General features: G+C 37.8%; 1 protein-coding gene across 17 annotated transcripts in view; it reads left to right on the forward strand.

Moving 5' to 3' along the window:
• Nucleotides 1-23,791, forward strand: part of LOC129768064 (CUGBP Elav-like family member 4) — a 1,369,849-nt gene that overhangs the window by 898,182 nt on the left and 447,876 nt on the right. For 2 of the 17 annotated variants that reach the window (XM_055769462.1, XM_055769469.1), the window contains exons 1-2: nt 3,188-3,555; nt 3,876-4,674. The exons of 9 other annotated variants lie outside the window; for them this stretch is intronic. In XM_055769462.1, coding sequence (XP_055625437.1) covers nt 4,618-4,674 — 57 coding nt within the window. In that variant the 5' untranslated portion in view covers nt 3,188-3,555; nt 3,876-4,617. Of the gene's footprint in view, nt 1-3,186; nt 3,556-3,875; nt 4,675-13,879; nt 13,916-23,791 lie in introns of those variants that run through there. 6 more of the 17 variants (XM_055769455.1, XM_055769456.1, XM_055769467.1 and 3 more) reach the window with 6 other exon arrangements.

The following is a 23,791-nucleotide window of genomic DNA, read 5'->3' on the forward strand; positions in this document are numbered from 1 at the left end:
AGGTTACGTTTTTATGAAATAAAGTTAACGTTAATAACTATTTTCACTGTGACCGAATTCTAATGATTTGCATACCAATCGAATCGGAAATTATCTAAGATTTGTTTGATATACTAGACATTACAATTCGATAATCTCTAAAGGTTTAAATTCATGTAAACTGGAATAACTTCCTTTTTTCTCATACATTTGTGCTGCCGATTTGTGTGCCAACCCTACCCGTATTTCGAATGCTTATAACTCGAACATTTCTTAACAGATCGCAAAGATGTTTGCATCAATTGATAAGAAATATTCCTACGCGTCTACCTTAATTAATGAAATGTTATTTTTCAAATAACATAAATAGTAAAAATACCCCTGACATGCAAGTCAGGGGTATTTTTTGGTGTTGAGTACTTTTGTACTCACTTGGCGTTGGGCAGACCGGAATATGATTCCCTTGAACGTACTTTTAAACTGAGAAGCCTGGGAAATCGTCATTTCAGATACTAGAGGTGAATGAATTTTCGCGGTTCGAGAACAGCATAAACATGAGATGTGCAATAATTTCAGAGGGAAATGTAAAATACAATGATCGTTTAACAATTCTTCCGTTCACATATTTTGGTAGTCCTAGGCATCATATCAAACGTAAAAGGACGTTCATCAAATTTATTTGTAACGAAGAACATAATCTATTACAAAAATTCAAAAAATCACATGGATGTGATAACGAAACATAAATTTTGGGCGAGACGAAGTTTGCCGGGTCAGCTAGTATACTATAAATGACCTCTATAACACCAAAAATTATGAAAATGTTTCTATGTTGTCTGGAGAAATTTCCGCTCAACGCTGCAACGATAGTGTTTCCAGAACCATTGAAAACTTTAAGTTCAACCTCGCTGAGAATTCAACTCACAACACCCCCACGCCTAGAATCGGCAGCATTCTAGACGTGGGAGTGTTGCGAGTTGTCTCCACTCCTCCCGGCTCAATATCGCGCCACTGATGCTGAAATTGGTTTTTGCCTTTGTTTACAAACAACCCTCTCAAGATCTGGTCCTAGAAGCAGCAGCAGAAACGAATAAAAGCAGCAAACGCAACTCACTAAGAAACCCCGCTATACATGATGTGTCATTCAAAATAAATCAAAAGCGATTACATAACACTTTTGCTCAAATCATTTTCAAATTCGGCAAAGCGGGGGAAACCCTCTCCTCCACTCACTTTTCGGAGTTCGCTAATTTTTATGCTTTGGTTGAAGAAAAGAAAGCAGCTCGTCTTGGGTGACTCCGCGAGACGAGCTGAGGAATCATCACACAGTCAATCATTCCACTTGGGGCACAAACAATCATCATACACACATACGCTGTTACGCGGGGGCTGGATGATTTAGGAAGATCGCGCTACCGAAAGGACGACAACTGCACACTGCTGAGGCGCGGTGGAAGGTGGAATCAACACAACTCCCTCTCAATTTAACTTTGCTAATTTATTTAATGACTACCGTAGCGTAATGAAGTCATAGAGAGAGAGACATCGGTGCGCGGTTGCGTTCAGAGGGAAAAATCATGCTCTGCAGAAGGACACCCAAGGGGGAAGCGGGGAAGGCTGGATGGCAAAAGAGGTAGAAAACATTCACCCATACCTCGTGCCCCCGCTCTTATCGGACGCATTTCGTCACGCACCACTACACGCACTCACGCAAACTCCCACAATCCCATGCACACACACACACACACACACACTCAAGCGATTGACTGATTGTTGTTGTTGGGAAGAATAGGTCACGTGAAGCTCTTGAAGACATAAAAATAGTCACTCTTTCTTTCGGAATCTGAACCGAAACAGGACTGACGGCGGCCGCTGGGATTGAGTGAAAAAGGATGAACCGCACTTAATATTCGAACCCCGTGGGCGAACGCTGGAACGCTGGCGGGGACGATCGCCATTGAGGGATAATTTTTGAGGCCCCGTCAATGCTTGATGGATGGAAAACCCTGTCCGAAATGGAGGAAAGATTTAACGAAATCATGTATATTGGGTTGAGAAACTATGCGAAATAGATGCTGGAGCAGTTGTTGGCGATGGAAGAAGACAATTACACACTTACAACCGCATATGCAACATGATGATGATGGAAAGGTAGCGGGAAAACTGGTGAGCTAGGTGTGCGAGGTGGCGGCGGCGGCGGGTGATAAGGTGTTGCGCATGTATTTTCGAGGGAAAACCCCGCCTCTGTGTGCAGCAGGAACGACCCTGTCGGAAAGTGAGCGAGTGGTGCTGCCACAGGATGCTGCTATCGGTATAGGTCACCGTGTCGGTTGTCGGGTGTTGATAGCCTATACATGTGTATCAGTCGTTGATGATGCGAGGGGGGCCTATAGATGTGTCGCTCGAAAGGCCGATCGGGAGCCGAAGCTGGTGGGGCCACATCGGGTCGCACAACGTAAGCATGTAGTTGTGGTACGTGTATGTGTGAAGACATCTGCTTTGGGGATGGAAATTATGTAATTCTTCGAACAGAATCAACAGTCTGTTGTTCCGAAGCGGGACACATCATCGGGAGGTGGCAGAACACGAACGAACGGGTAGGTTTTGAGGGGTTACGGACATGCGCAGAGACGGTTCCCGTGGTACATTTCACTACTGGGGGTGCCAATGTCGGGTGGCAAGGTTTCAGGTTGTTTTCGTTTTTTATTTTCCCTCGGCCGGTATCGTTCAACAAAGTGTTACTTTGTTCGTATCGCTGCGATGGTATGGGTGTGTCTGTGTGTGGGGAAATACACGTGAAATGAGGGGAACTGCTCGAATCAGAGTTACCACTGCTCGAGCCGTGTTTCGTTCGTTTGGCTGTTCAACTCCCCCTCGCACTGGGTTTCCCGACGTGGTGTTCAAGTGGTTTTCGCCAGTTGCTTCCTGTGCGCTTCGTCCTCCTGCCCGACACGCGTGTATTTGTCAGCGTGTGCTCAGCTTTGTGTGTGTGTGGACGCACACACAAGCACAGAAGCGCACACGGCCTGTGTAAAGGGACACTCGGTGTGTATCGACACACGAGTCGTCGGCTTTTCCAAGCGTACATCCATTGAAGAAGAGCGAGGAAAACGGAGAAGAAGCACCCGATTTCCGAAGTCGTTCGGAAGCGCCCGTTTTTCCCGGTGTGTTACTAAATACTTACAAAACAACCGACGTGCGGCCCGTGCTTTAGTCTACAATTGAGTTTTGTATAGTTAAGTCGTGATCATATACACTTGTTGTTTGTTGTTATATTTAATTATCTGTCTATAAGCTGTGTCTGTGTTTTTCGGAAACCGTCACAAGGAGTGGAAGATCGCGAAATTTAAAGGGAATCCAGGTTGAATCCTGATTCTTCTCGGAAGGAAGTTCAAAGAGGGGCAAGCAATCTTTCGATCCTTCCTTTCGGCAGAGTCACACAGCAGTCGAACCGTTTTCGAACTTCAAGTGCGAGGCTCGTGTTCACGGCTAGGGACAGTGTTTGGCCATCTCGAGTCGCTAGATCCAGAAATATTCGGACAGACCGAGTTCGCACATTTTGGTGATTTCAAACAAGTAATGAGTCAATATTTAAACGCATAGGATCGTGTCCGAACGGGTCGTTAGAACTATAATATGGTGATTAAATTGAATGTTTTTTCCCAATTGAACGATTTTCTCATAAAGAAATTTAACTCCAAGTTTACAACTTTAATTGAAATATTCGTCATTTAGCCATTCCCGAATGTTTCATGTTCAAATCAGTCAACATATTGTAGCGCTAGCATCCGCACGATTCGCGATTTATTCGCCAATGTGACAGTGAAGTTCATCCAAACCACGCTCCGATCGATTCTCATCAATAGTTTTTTTTTTCATTCAATTCAACCCGTCAGCAGGTGATTTGATATAACGATTCGCTTTTCATCATTGCGAGAAGTTTGAAAAGTAATAACAAAAAAAAAACACAACAACAGAACGAGAAAAGTGATAACAAAGCGAAAAAAAAACAACTTTTGTGGTGTAACGCAGAAGCGACGAGTTAGAACCAAAATTGTTAAGTGCATCGCGCGTGATGTTGAGGACAAGTGAGCGAGTTCAGCGATATCTATAAATATTGAACGGAAACAAAACAAGCGAGTAGAAACAGTTCTGTTTAAAATAAATTGATCAAACGAGAAAAAAAAACAGCCAGTCAAGTGCAAGTTGGGGGTGGTTATCGATAGTTGTTTAAAGTAGTTCAGTGTTGAAACGAAGATCCTCGAATGAGGAAACACAGAAAAATCGAATGAAATCATAACTATACATACACACACCAGAGAAGACCAATCATAGTTAAGACGGAACGGGAGGAGTGAGAGAGAACCACGGCGCGCGTGGGGAGGAGAAGAAGATACGTTCTCTCGTGGGTTCATTCAATTTAATAACATTAACTCAAACCACCCTCACTAGATAACCGCTGAAAAAAAAATACACACCGATGAAAACACATAGTTAAGTGAAAGAAGAAGACGAAGAAGAAAAAAAACTCAGTGCGCTACGCTGACACAAAACTAGAGATTGAAAGCATCCGAAGGAGAAGCCAAAGTTATTCCAATATTAATTTCGGTTCCTGCGAGTGAATTCAATACATTCCATATGGTTCATATGATAGAAATCGTTCGTCAAGGGAAAGTTGACTTTCCTCAAGTGATTGTAAGTTGATTTTGTTTCTTGCTCTCCACTCTATACTCTATACAATATCCTCCATCGTCGAAGCTGTGTCCTGATAAGGAAAACACATTTCGGGCACCGCCACCACCTCACACACCCGCTTATCCCACGCATCGATTGCTTATTTATTTTCGCTTGCAGTTTTTCACTGAGGGCAACCAACCCCGGCAGCCCCCGACAACACATATTTATCTCCTTGGGCGCTGAGTTTTCTTCTTGCCTTGAATAAGGCGAATATTTTTCCTCCGGAATTCAATACCCCTTTCCTGCCGCAAGCCGAATAAATTTCAATGATCGATTGCGCGACCCAACTCGGGAAGGCGCCCATCCCGTCCGACTTCTTGGTTGGTTTGGTCTGTGGCTCTCATCTTCTTCTTCCGATGGCCCGAAACACCCAAGAAGGAAAAACGCGCGCGGAAAACGACGAAGAAAATATTAAAAAGCAGCAGCAGCAATAGCAGAGAGAATAAATACCAACCCCTCGCATGATGCTGCTGTTGCTGCTAACTCGCTGCTGAGTTTCCTCCGACGACTGGAGAGCGAGATGACGACGATGACGAGAGGACATTGTGCCTCTGCCGTTGTGTATATAAAATGATGTGTAAGCTGCAGCCACCCCCATAAAGCATTTCATTCATCCGTTTAAATTTTTATCGATTTTCATATTATTTTCTACATGAACATCTCCTGCTCGTTCGCTCCTTTGCCGCTCACAATTGGGCCGGGTTTCGTGTGGTGGGATTTCATGTAAACATACATCGGGTGCCACTGCTGCCTGGTGCCACTCGCGGAGATGTGGCAGACAGGGAACACCAATTTAACTCATTTTTTTAGCAATTTTTGCTTGTCCCACGAGTTTTTGTAAGCCCAATGTTGATACGGGCGATAACTCGGGGTTTGAATTCGAAAAGGTACAGTTTGTCATCTCGTAGATTCTGTTTCAATCAATTCTGTTTCAGACCATTGACACAGTTTCCTCTAACTATTCTGGAGGACACCGATTGACAGAAATCTCATAAACATGTGTGATGGAGGTGCTAATTTGTTCCATTGGTGAGTTACGTGCGACGATCAATAATAAATTAAAGTTGTTAGGTAAAAGAAATAGGTCATGTTGACGGGTGGGCTTTTTTTGAGTAAATTTTTCGTAACTAAAAAGAAATATATACAGATATTACATATATGTGGCTTTTTGGTAAGGATGAAACTTACCAAAAAGTAGCCAGTCTGTAAAATAAATGGAAAGTAATGAACATTCGAATTGAAACATCCTGCGTTTTAAAATGTGTTCAATATTTCGAATGAATGCGACCAACACTTCTTGTATGATCATGTCAATCGTGTTTAGATGCATAGTTTCGTGAAAAATGCGAATGTGTTTTAACTCCTGGGTTCATGTGATCTAATTCCGTGCGATGAGCAGTGATAAATTCATTATTAAAAATTCCGACAAAAATTCCTCTACAGTCTCCCAACATTAGACTGACACAAGAAAAACTAAAAGTTCAAGTTTTTATTAGAGTTTCTCCCAGTTTTGTGAATTTTGGCGAAAACTTTATTTCTGAAAGATTCAGCTCTTTCGGTTGAGAGATGAGCTGGCTTATTCTGTTTCCAATTTGTACGGATATTTTGGCTAAAATGTATGAAGAAATGATACAGCTCTAAATTTTGGAGCTCAATCTGAAACAATAAAAAAAAACAACAAAAACCAACGATTACATTGAGCTTGTTTCGATAATTTGGTATTTGCATTTGATTATGTGAATTCACGCCATCACCGTGCGCTTTGGAAAATTGATTGACAGGAAGACCATGTTTTCAGCAAAATTGTAATTTTCGAAATAACGAACAATATTGCTAGTGACAGCATGGCACTGAAAGGTTAACTAAGATATTCACTTTTAAATATGCCGAAGAATATTGTCCTCACAAAATAGTGGTATGATGTTTATGGATTATCTTGTTCCTTGGAAATGTTTTCCATTTGATAATAAGTGATCATTCACACACAATTTTGAAATGTGATGTGCCAGCACATCTGTCAACCGAATGAGCTGAAACTTCCAGAAACAGATTTTGTCCACGAAAAATGAATAAAAAAAATGCCATGCAATGAGTCAGTCAATTCTATAATTTATCGAATGCTAAAGGCTAAATGAAATAACATTTTCGACACGGTTCACATTAGTCCCAAAAATGCATGATAAACTTGATTGTTTGTATCGATCAAGTTGAAACTTTTTAATCGCTTTAACTTTCGTTTTCTGATTCCACATCGTTATCACTTTTACTTATTCGGCAATACCATTGCAAACATTTCATATTTTATTTTCAACTATCCACGAGAACACAGTGGAGCAGAATCCGTGGTTTCTGGAGACAAAAAAATTGTTCTCACCAAAGGGCTTGGCCGGGTAAGGGAGTAAAAAGTGCCCCCAAACCAAATCACCAGCTGTATGGCAAATATTGTATAGGATAATCAAAAAGAAATTTTGGCGGTTTTTTTTTTGAGCCCCTATGTGGTTTAACATAGGATCTATAGTGAAAAAACGTATTTTTTCGTTTATTTCACGCCATCCTCGAAAGCTTCGAGATAAAATTTTGAAGAAAAAAACTGAATATGCATTTTACTACGGTGTATCAAGAAAAAATCTCAAAAAAAAAATTTCATTAAAAATTTAAGTACTTAAAAAATACTGAAATTTGAAAAACAAAATTTTTTGGATTGAGAGATTCAATAGAGATTCAATGACTATCATTGTACTAAATAAAACATTTTGGCAGTAGTACCATATATTTGAGTTCTTATATGGTACACCATAGGATCTATCGTGAAAAATGCACCTTTTCGGTTTTTTTCACGCCATTCTCAATAGCTTTGAGACAAAAATATGAAAAAAATACTGAAAGTACATCTTAATAAGGTGTATCGATAATTATTTTCAAACAATTTTTTCATCAAAAAATGTTACGTCTATTTTAGGTATATGTGATTTTTTTCAGAATTTTGAGAGTGTTCTTCGCGGTACAAAAAAAATTATATATATTTTCAGGCATTTCAAAATTTTGAAAAAAAAATACTTTGAGACCCGGTTTTGCTCTAATTTTTATTTAAATGCGTTCGTATTTGTTGGTTTTTCCACATGTAACGTAATTTTTCCTTAAATTTTTAAGAGGATGGCGCGAAGAAAGAATAATTTTTAGGCCTTAGGTCATATTTCAGTTTTGATTCTCTGTTATCTTCTGAAAATTGTGTGTCAGCTGCATTCACATTTCAAAACAAAAAATGTCATCATGCGAATTTAGTCGAATAAATACGTGACACTCTTATACATAAAAAAATAGCCAATAGATCATTAACGAAATAACCCAAGGTACCGGTCATGGCTAAGGCTACAGAGAAATGTGTTGCAATATGTCGTGTCCATTGTTACTTTAATGCTCGATAGGAACGTATCCCATTCATTCGATAGCGATTTCTTGTGATGGTGTCGTTCATCTTTGAGTAGCTAACGATAAACTACATACAGCTGATCACATCAAAAACAGAATTTGCAGCGCAACATTAAAATGGTTAAATTTTACGTTCGATGAACGGTGGATGAACTGATTCAATCCATAGTTTTTCTATGCTTCAAAAAAGCAAAAAAAAAACAGTATTATTCACTGCAGAAAACATTCCCGTCAATGTAATATCAGACGAAATATACTGGTTATGTGTAGATGTTTCATTTGTCCCTCATTCAAAACGTGCGATATCTATTTTTCGTTTTGTTTTTCCATAACGTGCTCGATAACGATATTTTTTCCCACTACGAACATTTCCGAATAGCTATCAATACGTCCACGATATTATTGTTATTAATTATGATCAAAAAATCCATATTTCAATATCAAATTCCGTCCCTTTGTCTTGTAAGGACCGTATCGTTAATTATGGGTACGCTCAAAACACAGCTTTATTTCAAATATTGCATTTATTTTTCAGTTCTGATATCAAAATATTGTATCTTATGAATGAAAGAAAGGAGTAACAGTAAAAAATAATCAAGATTCTGATTTTCGCGCCAATGATCGCACCTGCTTCTTGATGTCCCTCATTAGGTTCTGGACAACCGTCTCATCGACTTGTTTGCTCACATTTATCCAATCCTTTTTGAACTGCTCAAGGTCATCGGCTGCCTTGTCCTTCTTCCGCAGTCGTCCCTTCATCAAAGCCCAAAATTTTTCAATAGGTCTTATTTGCGGACAATTTGGAGGATTCATCTCCTTTTCCACAAAATCGACATTATTCTCGCGATACCAATCCAAGGTCAAACGTGCATAGTGGCATGATGCCAAATCAGGCCAAAATAGTGTCGGACCAGTGTGCTTTCGGATGAGCGGTAACACACGCTTTTGGAGACATTCTTTCCGGTAAATTTCACCATTCATATTCCCGAGAGTGAAGAAAGGAGATGATTTCATGCCACATTGACAAACAGCTTGCCAAACCAGCACTTTCTTACCGAATTTTTCGCAAAAAATTGACTTCTCCGCGTTCGGGACATCTGTTCCTTGCTTTACAGTGTAAAACTGTGCCCCAGGAAGAGTTTTGTAGTCCAGTTTGACGTAGGTTTCATCATCCATGACGATGCACAGTTCGCGTTTGCTTAAAATCCCATCGTAAAGCTTACGGGCACGGGTTTTCACGGAACTTGCCTGAATTTGGCTGCGTTTGGGACATTTTTGCTTTCTATATGCCTTCAGTGAGTTACGTTCTTTGGCACGTTGAACCATACCGATTGATGTTCCACACTTTTTTGCGTTTTGGACCGCATGGACGCTTACTCCTTCCGCCTTCGCCAATTTTCTCATTGATATTCCTGTTTCGGAGCAGTATCTGGTCACAATGGATTTTCGTTTTTCTTCTGTTAGCCCTCTCATGATTGCACTTTTAGGAAAAAACGATCTTTTAACAATGCTAACTGAACGCTAACTGTGTCAACAACAGGAGAAAAATAAACAGCTGTCAAAACAAGCTATAGTCTTTTTCAGACGGAGACTCTAAGGCGTACCCATAAATAACGATACGGTCCTTAATTTACAAATAAAACATAACCAATTATATGCTAGCTTTTTCAACTGTGTCAAAATATAGCCCATTCACCTCAAGCTTCTAGAAGCAGGCGAATGTCTGGGTAGAAATTTCAATCAAAATAATAAAATAGAAGAAAACGTTGCAAATGGTCTAGAATTCGTCGATATCACAAGTTTCCACACGAACAATTTTGTAAAGGATACTATCTAGTAGAAAAATTAGCATCTGACAAATGCATGATCAATATATAAGCTAAAAGTGAAGAGCTTGTCGCGAGTAGTGATTAACTTGGATGAGGGTGAATAAAGTGAAATAAAGCAGAAAAAACACGGTTTCGTGAAAAACGAAAAAAAAATTCGTACAGCAATACTATATCCCTTGAGGTGACTTCATACTTTTGGTTGTAACTTTCAATCGAAATCAAATATCGAGAAATAACAACAATGTTTCTGAGGGCATAAGCTTTCCAAAAATGCAGACAAAATCGATTTTTCCGACCTTCCAGCCCGGGGTCCTCCCTTAAGATAGTTTACTCTAGTGTAAATTTATCTTATCGTTTTGGCAAATGTGAGAAGCCTATTGAAATTCTCCTCCTTAGTGTGCACAAAATCCACTATTTTTAACACAAAAAAATTTGTTTTGAATAGCGAACCCATAAAAAAATGACGACCGCCATGACTTCCAACTGTTTATATTAGCAGGTGAAATCAGGGTTGCCAACTGTAATGTGCACCCGTGGCCGAGTGGTTAGCGTCTCACATTATCATGCCGGGTGTTCGGGTTCGATTCCCGTTCCGGCCGGGGGATTTTTCGTCAAAGAAATATCCTTCGACTTGCACCGTGGTCACGCGTATTCTAGAGCTTGCCCCTCGGATTACATTCAAGGCGTGTTATTTGGCTTAAGAAATCTCAACCAAGTGTTAATAAATGACGCTAGTTAATACATACGTTGAGACGGCAAAAGTTCCACAAGGGAACGTTAAAGCCATTCAAGAAGAACTGTAATTTTCAAAAATCAGGAAGAATGACAATAAAAATTAGGATAAATCAGGATAGCTCATATTGGGTTGTCCGAAAAGTTCAACTTAATTTATTTTTATTATTATGATATTATTTTTTTTTCTACAATCTACAATCGCTATGTTTCTCGCAGCTCAAAAATACTGCCCTCTCAAAACATGTTAGTTTTGTCGTCGAAAACTGTTCAAGGTATTTTGATGCTAGCCATAAAGTTGAAGGTTTTGCCATTAAGAGAATTTTGCAGAGATTGTTTGTTCGTTTGTATTTTTTCTGAGAAATCCTCACTTGATTTTGAGAAATATTTTGAAATCAATATTCAGAATTTCTTAGAATTCATCTCCCATACTTTGCATACTCAACATACATACTCAACAATTTATCAGCAGTGGAAAAACTGTTGATTTTTTTTTTTTGAATTTTAAGTTATGTTATTTGTTCATAGATATAATTACTAAAGTTTCAGCATTAAAGTTGATTCAACTTTGAATCTGACGAGCAAATGTTGTATAACATCTTATCATATTGACTTTGAATTAAAAAAGTTTCTTTTGAGTAATATTAAACTCTGATACGTAATTTTTCATCAATAACACTGCGACTTTATAATCTTCTTATGCCTCATCCTTTTCCTGAAAAAAATATGTTACCCATCTTAACTCGAGTCGACAGCGAGTAAGCGGTTTTCTTCTACCTTACAAATCATAGAATTAGGAACAGTATGTATATCTAGTTATAAAAATATAATTAAGAATTCGGCTCCTTAAAACTGAGCCGGTGGAAATACGCGAACTATGAAAAAAAAAACTCTGCGGCTACTCGTATATACACATTATACTATTATTACAGTTTTCATTTCCAACCAGTGAAACTTTGACAGGAACCCAGTATATTTATTACGGATAATTTTCATTTTGATAGAGTAAAAAGTACAAAAATCAGGAAAAATCAGGCAAAATTAAATGTTTGTCAGGATGTCAGGAAACGTGTTAAAAAATCTGGGAAATCCTGAAAAAATAAGGAAGGTTGGCATCTCTGGGTGTAACTTTAAATAGTAAAATAGTAAAAATTCCGACTTCCGAAACATGTGAATACTTCTTTGGAAGAATGAAAATAATCCTTCTGACCGCTATGAACTCCAATGCAAAATCATTTTCTGCTCGCAGAATTTCTCTAATCATGATGAATACATTGAAATTCGTTACCACTTGTACTCACAAACTCACAAATACAAATAGTAAAAATAGTATAAATCTCACTATCTCACTCGAAATGACGAAATTAGGTGAGTCAAGTATTTGAAATATGTGTGAAATTACTTTAATTAATTATATATAATTACTTTTTATCGCCTACGAAATAATTCATCCTCGTACATGATTCTATCGAGTTTCCAAATCTGCCTATCGATCCTCTAAGCAATCTTCATTTGTCGAGGAAAATAAATCAATCAGAGACGGTAGGTTGATTTTTGAATACACGGAAAATTTCTATGTAGCAAAGATTCCGTATGAAGAAAATGATTAAGCTATTTAGATCCGTTATTGGTTTGGTTACGATTTGTCTGAATCGACAAAAGTTTCAAAAAAAAAAGTCAATTTTTCCCCGCAAAACCCCATTTGCCCCGCATGTACGAAAAAGGTGTGTCCACATATAATCTTTTGGTACTAGAAAATATTTTGGCTCAGGATTTTGGCGCGTTAGATGACCATAATCCATCGAATTGAACTCGACTATCACAATCCACAAAGTGGCGCGATAAAACGTTCAAGTTCACAAGGCGCATCCTGTGACCTAAATTATCTGCCATATTGACATGATATGGCATTAGAATGTTTCTCAAAAATAAAGCAAAATTAAAAAGGACATTTTGATTGCATTAGGGCTTTCCGAACGGCTTCAGTCGAAGCGTAGGCGCCATCTCTTAAAATGAAGATCATACATTTGGAGACTGATTCAACTGAAAAAAATAACAAATAATGAAATAACATTAAGTTTTAAAGTTAATTTTCACTACCAGTCCCGAAATTTGATTGGCATACTGATCATTCCATATTATAAGAACGTTGCATGAGCTTTGCATTAGAAAAGCATCACTTGATAAAATACGGATAAAACAGCTCCGAACCTCGAGGGCTTTTTTCAACGTTTTATTCATTTTCACCAAACCATAACACATGGAAGTCAGATGAAAATAATCGAACATCTTTTGTCAGCAGACTGGTGTTGTTGATGGAAAGATAAACATTTGGCATCTCAGCTTTCTAATCACAGGAAGTTGAAATTTCTGATATCACTTTGTCCTGACCGTTAAAGATTTAATACTCAACTGAAACAAATGAATTGCATCCAAAAGCAAACTCTCGTAGTCTTGTGGTATACCTCGAGAAGATTACAATAAATCTTTTCACAGCTGTGATCAAACGCATCTGATTTCGAAATCAATGGTGATTACTGTTTTGAATCAACCCACTATTTTATTCGTTTGAAATCACCAAAATAAACCTGTTTCTCAAAACAGTCGAAACAAGTGCTCGATAGGATAAAGGAATTATTTTCATTCGCTTTCCAGTAGAAATTCGAAATTTCTATTTATCTTCTGTTTTTTTTTAATTTTTCCACTGCGAACAAACGCTCACTGACAATGCTTCGAATCATTTTAAATATTTCCGCAGATGTCTTCAACTTCGGCGACAGCGACATCACCAGTTTCAAATCAATTGTAGTAATCTTCACGATGGAAGGCCATGAAGCTTGTGGAGGATGTGTTTATTTTTGTTTTTTTTACCAACACCAAGAAAAAAATGCGTTGATTTTCCACAATGTCACAGTATTTCAAAAATCACTTTGAAAATTTGACTTCGCACTCCTTTCCTTAATTTTTTTGTCGAGTGTATATTTTTTCTGAAATCCATAACAATCATATAAAAAACATGAAAACCCATCTTTTGGAGAATAAAAATAGGATTGTTACTCTAGTGTCATATCATATGGTGCCAATTTAATTCTTTCCCTGCTCAGAGATTTTCCCTCATCATGTCCACATTTCCTACTGATTAAAAACCCATTCCTATCTGTTCTTCATTGCAGACAGTGGAAACTCACTATCGGCAGAGGCGAAATCATGTGAGTGAAGTGCTTGGAATAATTTTCTTGACAAATTTTCTAACATTGATATTCTGTTGTCAAAATTTACTCAATCATTATGAATAGTTCGATTTGAATTTGACAGTCGTCAACCACATGGCAGGTTCAGGTTTTCAACGATACTCATACCAAATTGTTAGTTGAAACACTTTTTTGTCATGAAATTTAAGTGACGAGTGTGCATTTTTTTTGTCGGATTCTGGTTAAGAGATTATGGTTATTTTTTTTTATAAAATTGAATTATTTTTCTTTTTATCATATGTGTTGATATGCTGCTTTTTTCTATCACAGAGGTTTCAAACTGAAAAGTTAATTTGCATCTCGCCTTGCAGCGACTCACTCAGTTTTTTTTTATTGGAGTAATTCTTATTTGAGAAATTATCTTCATTCTACACATAGCTGTTCTGTAGATGAACAAGGCCAATAAGAAGATCAATCAATGGAGGATCCTGGGATTGAGCTCTCAACCGAACGCTTAGTAAGAGGACACACAATAAAAAAATATCCTGATAATAAGGTTGAAAAATTTTCTGCAATCAATGAAAGAATACTGAATAGTACCTACTTGTTACTGACCATGTTTGTTTAATTAAGATCTCGAAAAATTAATTTGCCCTTCAGTAATGGATGAAGATGATTCGGAGTAACACGTTTCAAGCAATGAAAGAACATTTAGCAATTATTTTCATTGATCTTCAAATAATTTAACTGTTTTTTTGAATTATGTTTGGTTCATATCAATATGATAAGAAAAATACGTTCTTTAATATTTTTCAAGCGACGCTCGACAGAGAAAAAAAAATCATTGGAAAGAAATTACAAAGACACTCAATGAATTCATATTTTTTGACTATGTACATAAAACAAAAAAAAAGAGGAACAAAAATGCGAAATCAAAATGTCCGAATTTTTAGAATTTTTTTAAATGCTCTAACTTCGTGGAAAATCTTCGTGGAATGAAGATGCGTAAACATTTTTAAGCTCAAACTCTCATGCTTTGGATATTTGGATATTTTAAGGAACATCACCTGAATTGACTTGAATTTACCTTTTACTAAAAACCTCCTAGTACTTCTACCAAAACTCATCATTATAATATCAGATTATTTTCAGACACAATTCTCGTTCCAGATTTTTCAACCACTTGCAAATAACATGTTTCTCCGTTACATGAAATAAATGTTTGATACAGAAAAATGATATAATAAAGACAGACCCCTCCCTTCTTCTCGCCTTAGAGAGGGGAAAGAGCGTCTATTCACCATAGAAACGTTTCGTGCCCCCTAAAATCTTCACATGCCAAATTTGGCTCCATTTGCTTGATTAGTTTTCGAGTTATGCAGAAATTTGTTTTTCATTTGTATGACAGCCCACCCTAAGAGAGGGGAGAGGATTGTGTAACCACCATAGAAGCATGTATTGCACCATAAAACCTCCATATGCCTAATTTGGTTTCATTTGCTTGATTAATTCTCGAGTGATGCAGAACTTTGTGTTTCATTTGTATGGCAGCCAGCCCTCATTCCATCCAAGCGACGTATCTGGAATGTCTTCTATAGCGACCCTGTTTAGTAGAATTATTTACATTTTTTTCGCGAATATTGAAATCACTCAAGACGCTTGTTTGCGAAATTATGAATAGGAAAAAAAAATATGTAAACCAGAATACTATCGTTACCCATATTCGGCACAAATACAGTTTCTTTTCCAAATTGATGAAACATTCGTTGGAGACATCGAACCCTTGTTTAAACACAATCCAAATGACTATTGAACTGTTTTTATCTAATCGGAATACGAACGAAAACCGCAATTTGCACGAAGATTATGTCATAATTAACCAGTTTTTTTACAATATTTGAAAACTATTCTAATACTATACAATATTATTATGAAAATAATCTTCTGTTGAAAATACGAAAAAATAGTTTATGCCATCGAATGATTGAATAAATCTCCCATAAATGATGGTTCTCATTCATTTGCAATGATTGTTCAAGATATATCCATGGGGTTGATACTTTTATTCCCTTGTATCAACACCATGATTCGATGGATAAACAGTACTGACAACTCTTTCGAAATTAATTCTATGAAAATAGTTGCATATCAGCTGTTTCTCAACGTATTTGCTCTCCGAGTATCATTGAACATAATTAATTTTGAATTCTATAAAACGAAGAACACAAATAAAATGTCATGCTAGGAAAAAAAAATACAAACGATGGAAAACTCAGCATTGAACATGCTGCCAGAAAATTGGAAACATCTCTGGTGTCCACCACTCATCAAAAAGTGAGGAACAAGCTAATGGAGCTAGATAAACCTCCCCGTCTAATGTAACCAACTGCATTAAGATACAATTATATTTTTCGATAATTTATGACGGTTTGAACTATTGCAAAATTTGGTTGGTCTCTTTATATTTACCTATCCTTTGTATGTTAATGTTTGTACAAACGGAAACGTTATTCATTCATTATATTGTTTATAATTAATGGTTATACTAAATTTGCTTATGTTTATTTTTTTTTCTAAGTAAAACAATATGTACAATGTTATGTTTCATTAAAAAATGTGACAGAATCGTTTTTGGTCGACTTTGCGTGTACGTAGACAAGAGCGAAATTATTTTTTTCGTCTAATATCAGATCAGTAGATGAACATTATTTTTATGCTTAAATAATTACCTGATTTTTATTCGATTGCACTTTTCAAATGCTATCAAGCCTCTCGCTATATTACGGTATAATCTTGGTATTACAGTATGGACAATAAAGCGGACTTTACAATTTGATTCATTTCTCCAAAAACCATGAATCCACTACCCTGTTTTATACCGAAAATAAATCTCAAAACAATCTGCAAAAGCATGCACTCACAAACCTGCTACCTACAGCAGCAGTTATCCCTGGGTGCTGACCGACGCCGCCGTCGATTCCCCGAAGTTCGCTCATAAGCTTCTAACATAATCATCATCCAGCGATTTAAGGTGGACACTTTCATCGGAAGTGTATCAAGCGGGGTAGCATTTTTCTTTCAACAACCCCTGCAACACGACCACGCACATTCATCCCCCTCAGGGGTATAAAATAAAAACGTGTACAACAAACCCATAAAATATACGACCCAACTGAGCAGCGCCTGATCCTGGCAAGTAATAAAGCAAATACTCCACTTTCGATGCCTTTATTTGTGTTTTACTTTGTACTCTCGCCCCTCTTCTGATCACCGTTTGGCGCAACGATGGTCCAACTCGTAAAATCTTGGAAAACTTTGGGATTTTTTTCCCTTCACCTTTTTTTTTTGTTTCTTTGGGTTATCCCTAGGAAATTTGAGAAGATTTTGCGAGCGCGCGTGTCGTTCAGATAAGATTTGTTATAATCTAAATACTACCATTGCTGCCATTCACGTAGCGTCAATTTGCAATTGGTGAATTGTGTGACATTCAGCACCCGAGAATCAGCTGTTCGCAATGACGCAATATGCTCGACAAATTGACGCTCTGGTTCACATTTCACCTTTACGGATTGTCCCAGTGCAACACATCACATCATAGGGGACTATAAAAACGAAGAAAAACAAGCTTTCCTTTCACCTCATTCGTACGGATCCACCCACTTTTCGCTCAATCACGAAAACTAAAATTGTTTTCTTTTTTTTCTTCTTCAATCTGCTGACTCTCCAATATTCTCAGGGTGAGAGACTCTGATTGCCAGGTGGACCGGGGTGGGAGACATTGTGAAATGTGAAAATTGTGTTTTGCACTGTGCACACCATTCGAAGACATAATCTGAGCCACATAGCGTTCCGTGTGCTCGTGTGCGCTGCTTAGTAGTGTCACTACTCTGCTAGTGTCGTCAAAAACAACTTGTTCAAAACGACAACGCCTCAATTTCGGCGAAATTGAAATCGCTCCTGCCCAACCCGTCCCACACACAGAAAGAGGACCGACCCGGTTCGACTCGGTTCGAGACCAAACCCAGTGTGTCGGCCTTTTCTCGTGTGAACGAGAGATGAATATTATGCGATGCCACTCCGGAGAGAGCTCTGCTGGAAAGTGGGAGGGAGACAGAGCACTCGGAGCGAGTGTGAGTGGGCTAACGGCGGCCGAGAAAAGCGGAAAAGGCGAAAAGATTTTCTTCCGAGCCGTAGAGCCTGCCAGAGCCGCCAGAGGAAGTAAACAAAAAGAGGAAAAGGAAACTAACGATTTCAATGCAACACTCTCTGTGGCTTCGGCTCGGGGCCCTGGCGAGAGGCTTTCCGGCCCCAATCTGCGGGCGTAAAGAAGACATGCAATTTGAGTGAGTGCAACGATGGGGAAAACGCGAATAGTAGTAAATTTGGCAAATGGGCTGTAAAAGTTAACCCTTGTGAAAAAAGGATTATGAGGTGAGAGAGAATGTCTTGGGCCTGAGAACTCTACCAAATTGATTAATGAGGGTTAGGAAAGATAATAGTTTCTTCAAGAAACTTTGAATGATTTAGTTCAATATTCATTTGATAATAAAATATTTCTACGCTTCAATTTGATATGAGTAATGATTTACTCAAGAAAATTGAGTACCATCAGTTTCACTTCAATCATGAGTTCCCTTTCCCTTTAAAACTATCGATACTAGATTATCTGTCTTTCAGCTGGAGTGATCTGTGGCATCCAATACCTTTTTAGTAGAATTTATCAAAAATTTAACTCTTCAGTAGAATTTATTGATGGCCTTGATGCATGATTTTGTTGTAACTTCAGAAACTATAATTTTTATATTGAGTCTCAGCATCAGTATATAGGGTTGGCTGATCGTTGTCTACAGTTAAACTGAAATAAAAATAAAGTCACTGAATCAAATAATTTATACCTTTTCCTGATGCAATCCGCCCAGCTTTTTACCTTTGTTTATTTTATGAAGGCTTGAACATGGAAGTTCACAACGGGGCTTGCACGGAACTAACCCCATATAAACTGAACCAAGCGACAAACGCAACAAACTTTTCAGAAAAGAAACATGCCTTATTGAATTCCTAGCTATTCCGGAATTCTCGGAAACACATCCACCGAGAAGCCGCCTGTCAAAGAGCGAAGAGAAGAACCTCAAGATATTCCCTGTCCCATCAGAAATTATCCATTGGGTATAACATCAGGTCCGCAAAAGTTGGGCCAAATGTTCGACCCTCTGATTTTTTTTGTCTTTATTTGAGATACTTTATTTGGTTCGTCTCCAAGGAATCCTCTGAATGGCAGTGCTGCAATCCACCACCGTCAATGTCACAAAAAACCCGACCAAAGTCACACATTGCCTCACGGCACGTGTGATCCGAATACTCAGCTGTGACACACACTTGTTTGTTTCTGACTAAATGATAGTACGTTCCAATGCCTCTCACTTCCGATCACTCTGTTTACAACTTTTCATGAGGAGAGTGTTGGTTGTGGTGAATAATGGCAGTAGAATTGTGAGTGACCAGACAGTTCCAATCATTTTTGACAATCGCGATGGTTATCTCGATTTGGAAAAATAATATGCTTCACGCACACAAACTGCCACCCCTGTTCACAAAGAACGAACACAAAGAATCGAATGTTGTGAATATCGAAACACCGTGTCTCGCCCTATTCTCACATTTTTCCAAAAGGGCACTCACAAATAAGCTTAGTTTTTTACTGTCAAGTGGAAGCTCACCATGTGTTAGTGTTGTGATGATACTCTTCTCACTCCATCGAACTGGCTTGGGGATGGTCACCAAAAATAATCGAAGTACAAAATTTGTTGATTATCTTTGTGTGAGTATCATCATTTGATACTCATGACAAATCGCAGCTCTGCAGAATTGTGACATAATGACTCCCGATATCTTTAATATTCAATATCAAACCGAAAATGTAAAAAATTAAAATTAAAAACATTGATTTGCCATAAACTATAATAAACTTAAAATAAACTTCAATTCAATTTAAAAGTCTTTCTGATATTCGTCGCTGATTAATGGTCATTTGCACCCCAATAAGCCTTAAGAAAATATATTAGGCTGTCAAAAAAGTCCTGCGGTATTTTTTTTTAATTTTCATTTGTTCATAAAATTAGTTACAATCATTTGTTTGAAGTCAAATATGCGCCGTTTTGTTCGATTACTTGTTCCCAACGAGATGCCAACTTCATAATACCCCTGTTATAGAAGCTCGCTTCCTTATTGGCAAAAAACTCGGATAGCCAATTTTCACAGGCCTCTTTTGTGGCTAACTTCTGACTACCTAGCTCGTTCGCCATGGACAAAAACAGGTGATAGTCACTTGGTGCAATGTCCGGACTATACGGCGGATGCAAAAGAACCTACCATCCGAGCTCCCGGAGCTTCTGGCGCGTCACCAAAGAAGTGTGTGGCCTGGCGTTGTCCTGATGGAAGACAATGCGGCCTCTGTTTATCAAAGATGGCCTCTTCTTCATGAGTGCTACCTTCAAGCGGTCCAGTTGTTGGCAGTACAGGTCCGAATTGAGCGTTTGGCCATAGGGAAGCAGCTCATAATAGATTATTCCTTGACAATCCCACCAAACACACAGCAGAACCTTCCTGGCCGTTAATGAGGGCTTGGCCACCGTCTGAGCCGCTTCAGCGGGCTTCGACCACGACCGTTTGCGCTTCACGTTATCGTAAGTGACCCACTTTTCATCGCCAGTCACCATCCGCTTCAGAAACGGGTCGATTTTGTTGCGATTTAGCAGCGATTGACATGCGTCGATACGGTCAAAGATGTTTTTTTGCGTCAACGTGTGTGGCACCCATACATCGAGCTTCTTTGATTCACAAAGCTTCTTCAAATGGTTAATAACGGTTTGATGACTTATCCCCAGCTCTTGGCCGATGCTACGGCTGCTACTATGCTGGTCTTTCTCGGCTAATTCAGCGATTTTGTCGCAATTTTCGACGACAGGCCTTCCGGAGCGTGGCGCATCTTCGACGACCTCTACACCAGAACGAAAACGTTGCAACCATCGTTGTGCGGTGGAAATGGAAACTGTATCGGGTCCATAAACTGCACAAATTTTATTGGCAGCTTAAATGCATTTTTGCCTTTGTCATAGTAGTACTGTAAAATATGCCGGATTTTCTCTTTATTTTGCTCCATATTTGCGACACTATAACTCACGAACGACTTAACCAAACAAAACACTGTCAAGGACTATATTATAGCGCGCAAAAATACCTTTCCAATAAGCTATAGTATGACTCGATACAATGGATACAACTAGAACTACGCGCTTACAACGACACCTCGCGGAAATACCGCAGGTCTTTTTTGACAGAAAAGAAATAATTCACGTACTACCGTAACATCTATTTAAAAAAAATTGTATGCAGCAATTACTATAAAAACAAAAAATGAATGTGAAATAACGAAGCAAAAAGCGTACCAGCAGACCCGAGGACACAATCAATTTATTAAAATTTGAATGAGCAGTATTACTTGTTGTAACTTGAATACTTATGTCACCTAGTTCTGATCGTTATTCAACAATTTTCTGAGAATTTTCTAGTATGTTCGGTTCATCACTAAAATATGAAATTCAAGAGTTTCTCACCATTTACAGAAAATGGGTTACTTTGAACATAGAGTACATATTCGAGATGAAAAAAGTCACAATATTTTTTTAAATGTATTTATTCCGCGAAATAAATTTCGAATGGATTTTTTTTTTAGAACGGAACATATGAGGGGCTCTGTAGGAAAGAGGCTAAAGTAACATGTTCGATTTTCTCTTCATCAACTTCCTCTTTTGATCATAACATGCTGCAATCACATTCCCAGCTTATTTGACAATGTGGCCAATAGGACAGAATATCAACTATCGGTTTCTATAGCAAAATCAAATTGGAACGTTTCTACAGCTGAGTTATTCATAAAAAATCATGAAGATAAAATTTATTAAGTCATTTACACCCTTTTCCTTCCGAGCGCCTCACATGGGAAATAAATTTTTCTTCCTTCAACATATCCAATTTTTCTATGAGCGGAGACAAACACAACTAATAAAGACAGCTGCAATTTCACGATTCATTCTCGAGTGATGATGAGTTATACGTACAGAACATTGTTTGTAGATGAGGGGCTCAGAAGAAAAGGGGTGTAAGTGACATGGTCGATTTTCTCTTCATCGACTCTCTCTTTTGAGTATAACTTAGTTGCAAACACATCCCTAGCTGTATTTGACAATTTGGGCTGATAGACCTAGTTATCGGTTAGTAAACTCAAATTGGAACGTTTTCGCAGCAGAGTTATCAACGAAAGAGAAAGTTGATGAAGAGAGAATCGATCGAGAGGTGTAAGTGGCCTTTCATTCTTAACCCCTTATATAAGATTCGTTACCAATACGATCCAATAAGTATACTGGAATAACCGTTGTTCTATAATCCGCTCAAACACAATGTAATAAAAGTCCGTAGTGTTCTTTCAGTTGTTCAGAACTATTTCAGTATAAAAATTAATCAAATTAATTTTGTTTTGAAAAATAATTCGTACACCAAGGGATATTTCAGTACAATAGCCACTACAGATTATAAAACGTTTGGTAACATGACATTCTGGCATCCAGATTTAACGTGGATTGGTTTCCATGACAAAAAAAAAGATCTCACGAAACGAAAATTATTGAGAGTGGATACGGTAGCATTGTTGACATTACACTCAAAAACTAGTTAACTCGACTCGCTTGTTCAAAATTTTATAAACTATTCAAGAATGAAACGAAATTTCAAAAAGCAACTCGCTTGTAGAAATGTCTAGTAGCCCTGAAAATAACTGTTGTATACCTATGCACACATTGCAGTCCACTTGCAACAATTTTCACGGCAGTTTCCGCAGCTGACACACAATGCGGTCACAGATGCTTGTGTATTTTTTCAGCAGCACAACCATCCTTAATTTCTGATAGTAACCACTTTAGTCGATGTTAGACAACGTAAAACAACAATGTGTGCATGTGATACAATAATGCACAAACACTCTCAACCAGACGGCATGAAAAAACGACGGGCTCTCTCATTCTATCGAGCCTTCACTTCGGATTTGAAATCGCACCGCGATTTCAGGATGTAACATCCTTTATTCACATCATACTGTCGATCCTCCATGCAATTATGCTCTAGAGAGTTTAAATTATAAAATTCTCTAATATAACATCATTTCTCTAATATAACATGAAGGAAAAAAAAACAAAATAATATTAAAAACTTCAATGAATAAAATTTAAAATAATGTGAAAACAAACTGTAATATTTCATACTTTTTTTCCATCTTGAAATATGAACTGTTCTTTTGCGTATCAGAAAAAAATCGTCTAATTTATCGTTCAAATAAATGCATGTCAAATGTAATATCTGTCTTTCAGGATGTATGTTTAAAGGATTTCAATATCTAATTCTGTGAGTTTTATGGCGAATGCTAGAAATTGACAGTTTTTTCTACTTGTATAGGCCACGTGATGACTGGATAATGTTTATAATCGGTTTTTGAAGTTCATCATTCATATAAAAACTATTAGTTCAATTAATAAAAAAGTCCATTTTTTTCGGGTAAATGCTGCATTCGGGTATCGTTCCCTTTGACGTTGTATTTCAAAATTGGAAAGATACATTATTTAAAGTGTATATTTACATTATTTAAAGTGTACCTATGCTCTATGAAATATTTTAACAACATTTAATTGATTTGACTAAAAGTTATTTTGAGTGATAAAAACGTCAAGTATAGGCTAACGAGAAACGGTAAGAAACGTACATGTTGCCCTTAACTATGTGTGAGCAATGAGATAAGAAACAATTAGTTTCATCTCTTAATACATAAACAAGCAGGACAAGTGATTT

Source organism: Toxorhynchites rutilus, chromosome 2 (assembly GCF_029784135.1).
Source record: "Toxorhynchites rutilus septentrionalis strain SRP chromosome 2, ASM2978413v1, whole genome shotgun sequence".
NCBI classification, from domain to species: domain Eukaryota; kingdom Metazoa; phylum Arthropoda; class Insecta; order Diptera; family Culicidae; genus Toxorhynchites; species Toxorhynchites rutilus.